At 42.5% G+C, this 6,094-nt stretch overlaps 1 protein-coding gene across 2 annotated transcripts; it reads right to left on the bottom strand.

Annotated features, from left to right (window-relative positions):
• Positions 1-243: 243 nt before the first annotated feature.
• LOC121956948 (uncharacterized) lies at positions 244-5,677 on the bottom strand. Of its 2 annotated transcripts, none has more exons than XM_042505401.2 (2): positions 5,298-5,677; positions 244-3,658 (listed from the first exon to the last, which is right to left on the bottom strand). In XM_042505401.2, exons 1-2 carry the CDS (start codon positions 5,491-5,493, stop codon positions 2,136-2,138), a joined length of 1,719 nt encoding a protein of 572 aa, XP_042361335.1. In that variant the 5' UTR covers positions 5,494-5,677; the 3' UTR covers positions 244-2,135. The 2 variants fall into 2 exon arrangements, with proteins under 2 accessions (XP_042361335.1, XP_042361336.1); XM_042505402.2 differs by having other exon boundaries at positions 244-3,655; positions 5,298-5,676.
• Between the last annotated feature and the right edge of the window lie 417 nt (positions 5,678-6,094).

Below are 6,094 nucleotides of genomic sequence, written 5' to 3' on the forward strand. Positions count from 1 at the left end.
GGCACAAATATTTCTTTGACTCCCCTACCTGCTCCTGATGATTTTAACGTAAAAAATAAAAATAGAAATAAAAACAAAAGAAAACCCCGAAAGCCTGAAACCGCAAACATATCTTTGAAAGCTTCTATTTTTACTATTACATGTTCCATTCCACAGTGTTTTACCTGTTTCTCTTCTCTTTGTAAACACACACACACACACACACACAAAAAGTGGATTTAAGAATAAATCATTCAAATGTCATCATGTGAAGGTTTTTATTAAAACATCTGAATATTGACACGATGTCAAAGTCACCCAAGATAATTGCCATATTACAAGAGGATTTTTTTTTAAGTCTTGGCTTTTTTCATCTTATAAAACAAATGCCATAAATGGGCAAATAACAAAAATTCTGTTACTTTTTTAAGTCTTAACATTCTTAATAGGCACATTGTGTGTCGCTGCAGCACATTTTTGACACTAAGCCACTGACAATGAAGTTACAAAGCTTAAAGAGATGAACAAATGCATCGTAACTTTGGGTGTTTACAATACATTAGCTGACGCAAAGTATTTCTGGTCTTATACTTTAATGTAGAACTTAAACTTATTTCAGTCAGTGTGAAGGCCCCCCCCCCCAAACACACACACTCACACAAAATCGCAAGAAAAACAAGAGACGCAATTGTTTCAGTTGGGCACTGCACTGACCCACATTTCAAAGTGCTATTAATTTAAAGGTGATTAAATTTTAATGCTTTGTGTTTTAAGTGTCTCGCCTTTTTTTTACTGTCGGTTTTGCTGGCAGACAGCCGGTTAGCCACGTTAACGCGCAGAAACACGTGCTGCCTCCTATTCGAAGTCAGAGGCCGAGATATTCTGACCTCAGCAGTGCTGCTAGCTAGCACACCCTGCTGGTGTGCAGTGCAGTAAACTGAAGAGCAGAAAAGTGTTAATCTTAACAGATAAACGTTTAACTGTTAATTAAACTGACATCTGTACTTCAGTCCTGTTGTCATTAAAATTCTCACCTGTATCTTTAGGACTCTGTCTGACTTTATGTTTAAATCTGTTTAGTGTTGCAGACTCTGTATCTCTGTATATAACCTGTTGCAGAGGACTTCAGGCAGACACAAACACAACTACATACAGCAACAATGTCTTAATGAGCAGCTGACTGCTAACACTTTTGCCAAATTTACTCAAGCAGATTCTGTGTTGTGTTAAGTAATAAAATCTATTACTACAGCTTTAAACCTGCTTTTATTTTTTTTCCAACATACAGGCAGCAAACTGCAGAGTCTGGTGATAATAAGTCACACTACTCATTTTACAAATACCAATTTCAATTGTGAATAAAAATACTGATTAGGGTGGCATAAAAAAGGATTCTATAAGATCACAGCCTAAACAAGGTACGAGGAATAAGGTCCAAGGTAGATTTATTGTAATTTTTCGTAAACATGGTTAAAAAAGAAATGAAATTAAGGTTGGTCCTAATCCTCATCTTTTTGGTGTTACAGGAGGAGCTGAGGAGTCTCACAGCCTGGGGAAAGAAGCTGCTCTGTAGTCTGGGGGTTCTGCAGCGGATACTTGTGTATCTTTTCCCAGAAGGCAGCAGGGTGAGCAGACTGTGGCTGCTGTCTTTCAGTGTCCTTTGGCTCTGTGCAGACACCTCACTTCACAGAGGTCACTGACGCTCTGCAGGTGGGAACCAGTGATGTTCCGGGCAGTTCCAGTCGCCTGCTGGAGAGCCTTCCTGTCCCGGGCCGTGCACGAACCAGTCAGTTGGTGATGTTTCCAGTCAGTTTGCTTTTGTATTCAATAATGCATGAACAATCACGAACAGATGAATTTGCAATCCTGACGAGTAAAAAATGTGATCTTGGCACATTATAAGAAAACACTTTTCGGGGAGCCAGGTGGATCAGTGGATAGAGCGGCGCCCCATGTATTGAGGTTGTGTCCTTGCTGCAGCAGCCGCGGGTTCGATTCCGGGCTTGACCCTTTGTTGCATGTTGCCCCCCCCCATCACACTTAAAACTGTCCATTAAAAGTAATAAAAGCCAGAAAAAAATATCTTTAAAAAAAAAAAAAAATCCTACTTTTCATGTCTACGTTTTTATTTACATCCCACCACAGTGACAGAGCAGTCACTTCTCATTCGTGTGGCTCTTCATGTGAAGCTTCACGTATGTCTTTCGGTGGAAGCCTTTACCGCAGATCTCGCAGCGGTGCGGTTTCTCTCCGGTGTGTGTGCTGGTGTGCTGTTTGAGAGTGGAGTGGTCACTGAAACAGCGCCCGCAGATGTTGCACAGGTAGGGTTTTTCCCCCGTGTGGGTCCTGATGTGTCGCGTCATGTTGTGTCGGCAGTTGAAGGATTTCCCGCACTCGCTGCAGAGAAACGGCTTCTCCCCCGTGTGGACCCTCATGTGCATCTCCAGATTCCCCTGACTGTCGAAACACTTCCCGCACACTTCGCAGACCTTCCCGTTCTTGTGAGTTTTCAGGTGGAGTTTTAAATTTTCCTGCGAGTCAAAATGCATCCCGCACACGCCGCAGAGGTCTGCGGCGTGACTTTTAGCATGATTCACCAGAGAAACCATAGAGTGGAACATTTTCCCACACACTTCACATATGGTCAGACTCTGCTGCTTTTTCGGTGATGATGTTGTCAGCTTCTTCTCCATGTTGTTGCCATTTTCATTTTTAATTGCAGATGTGTTATACTGGTCTCTGTTCTGCTTGTGCATGTGACTCAGCAGGTGGCGCTTCAACGTAGAGTAGTCATTGAAGCTTTTGCCGCAGATGGTGCAAGGGTACGGCTTTTCCCCCGTGTGTATCCTGATGTGTCGCATCATGTTGTGGCGACAGTTGAAGGATTTCCCGCATTCGCTGCAGTTAAACGGCTTCTCTCCTGTGTGGATCCTCATGTGCGTCTCCAAAGAGCTTGAGGCCCCGAAACATTTCCCGCAAACGCTGCAGATTTCAGCTTTCACGTGTGACTTCAAATGGCCTTTAAAGTCCTCCTCGGACTCGAATCGCTCCCCGCACACGCCGCAGACATCCTTTGGGTGAACCTCCATGTGATTCACCAAAGAGACAGTAGCGTGAAAGGCTTTCCCGCACAATTTACAGCAGATTTGTGTTTTTGCTTTTTTAGTTGGGGGCACTTTTGGGGCCATTGGTTGTCGAAGCCCCTTCCTCTTCTTCTGTTCGCAGTCACTGTCGCTGTCGTCGCTCTGAGATCTCGCGCTGCCCCTCCAGTCGTCATCGTTGCTGTCATCTTGTTCGGTTGCAGAGCAGCTGGAGGACGCTCCATCTTCGCCCTCCACCTTCACCTGGTCCTGCTCAGCTGAAGTGCTCGGCAGAGGATCTCCTTCTCCTTTAATGCTCTGATAACCGGACTGAGGCTGGTCAAGCTCGTTCTTCACGTACGGAGGAGAAAAGATTAACCTGATGGTGTTCTTCTCCTCCTCTTCCTCATCTTCCTCCTGAATCGGCTCCTGCTCCTTGCTGTAGGGAGGGTCCTCCTGTCTCCCCTCAGTTTGTGGAGACTCCTGCTCATCCTGGTCCGGACCAGAGCTCCACTCCTGATTGCAGCGTTCCTGCGGCTGCTCCTCTTGGTTGGGGGTGTCCCCGTCCCAGACAGAGGGAGCCAGCTGAGGCTGGTCTGCTTGGAAAAAAAACAGAGGGGAGAACTTAAAGGGACTATTAACCAGAATTTGGCAAATAGAGAGTATTTAAAAGGCTCAAGATATTTTATGATGTAGATACAGCAAGTTGAAATGGTTGATCTATTACCAAAGTTAACAATTATTGTCATCACGGTTTCATTACATTCTCAATTAATTACCGTTTTGTCTAAAATATGTCAGAAAAAAAGGGAAAAATGTTACCATCATCACAATTTTCTAAAGCCTAAAAGGTACATCTTTCAAGTATTTCTTTTTGTTGCTGTGAAATTGTGATGTAAATTTACATTTTTTACTACTTAAAATCCCAGTGTATATACCAAATAGATATCTAAATCTTCTTTAAACTCCATATATTTTGTCTGACCAACAGTCAGAGAAAACAGTCATCCTGAAATCTCTGTAAATGAATTGATATCTGTAAATGAATGCAATCGTAAACCGCAAATGATTTATGACACATTTCGATCACAATCCAAGCAAATATAGCCCCCGTTAGATTTAAAGCTGCTTGGGGAATCAATTTTATACCACATGTGAGTATACATGTGCAATCAGCCACATATTTTAAATTGTTATACACTACATGACATCACTGCTGTGTTAACAACAAACATTTCAGCAAAAAAGTCAAACATTTATGTAATCTATCAATACTAAATATGTAGAATGGCACTAAAATAAACTAAAACAGCACTTATCTCAATGCAAGATTTTAAAATAAAGTATCTGGGCTCAGAAATGTCAACGATTCATGCAGCATCCATGTCACAATGTTATATTTGAAAATTGGCATAGTATTATGTTAATACTGACTGACTCAAATTATCAAGTTAATGTGAGTATTTCTGTATGAAAAATTAAATATACATCAGTGACAAAAAATTGCCACCATAGTTATTATACTGGATATGGCTGGTGTTTGGTAACCATACCACGTGACACCAGACATCATTCAAAATGACAAATGAATCATTGTTTATCCAACCTCACAGGTTACATGAACTGTTTAGGTAAATAAACGTAGCTTTTTCTACATTGTTCGGATGCAATTTTTAATTCGGCATATGTAAATCTCGCCAATCGACATCACTTTATACCTTTTGCTTATATTCTTTACACCCAAGTTATTCTTTCAGCAAGGTAACTTCAGTTAAGCTGATATTGACGAGACACAATCAACATGCATTTCTACTTTAAATTTAAGGCTTCTTGGTGAGTCGCAGGTATTCTGAATGTAAACGTACACCTTTGCAATCAACAATAGATGTCGCATATCTATCAGGTACAAACACTGGCAGAAAATACTGTATTTGAAATACTTCAATGAATTTTTGGTGCCTTGACGTTCTTTTCAGTAGGCCGATATCATCTTACCCCGGAAGGCCCTGGTTACTATAACACATGTTAGCCTGGTAATGGATTAGCATTCATCACGTTTAACTGCACGTTTATTTGTTTAGGGGAAATCAAGAGCACAGAGCTACATTTGCTAAGCTAGCTAACTGACTAACTCCTGGCACCACTTCACCTGCACCAGAAAAGTGGGCGTCGACGGGGCTTGTGATGACAGCTTTTCAGTGCATAGCCAGAGCCGGGACATGCCGATAATACACAAACCTGCGTGTTTGTCTGTCTTTATTTCGGGATTTAACACTGCCTGCAGCATCGTGCGCTGCCTGTCGATCTCCTGTTTGGAGAGCAGGATCTCCTCCTCGTAGTCCACGATGATTTTTTTAGCCGCCTCGAAGATCTCCTCGGCGGCTGCAGACAGCCGCTCGTTAATGAGCACCCTGAGCAGCTGGATGCTGGACATGACGCGGAGGACACTCGACCGTGTTTACAGGCCAGACCAGACTAATATCTGCTGTCTTCATACAGTGTTATTGTTGTGAAAATGGCTGCTCATCGTGCGGCGTGAAACGTTGAACCGTTGTGAAGTTAGCGCTGTTAGTACCCGATCAGCTCCCCGCATGCGCAATAAGTCCTCCATCTTGGACAGCTCCCTACGGCAGCCTCAATTGGACAAACAAGTGCGGCAGTGCCTCCATGGATCCGTTCCTCCAAACCGCGAATATTTACGTGGGGAGAAATTCTGCTTGAAAACCGGTGTCTATGATAAGAGAGATGGTCTCAGGAAAACAGCAAAATGTCAAGACTTCACTATAACATAACCATGGTGCTGATAAGTGCCCTTGTTTACCTGGCATGGAATACTTCCGGCCAGGGCCTATTCTTTTCAAAATAAAAGCATTTTGTCAACGCATACGGGAGTTAAGATCAAGCGTGTAGGATTTAGGAGTATCTCTTGGCAGAAATAGAACATAATATGGATATCTATGTTTTCATTAGTTAAGAATCACCTAAAATTGGGAATTGTTGTGCCTGCATTACTTTAGAATGAGCCAATTAAATCC

Source organism: Plectropomus leopardus, chromosome 18, assembly GCF_026936395.1.
Source record: "Plectropomus leopardus strain MGB_pleo_1.0 chromosome 18, ASM2693639v1, whole genome shotgun sequence".
Taxonomy (NCBI): Eukaryota; Metazoa; Chordata; class Actinopteri; order Perciformes; family Serranidae; genus Plectropomus; species Plectropomus leopardus.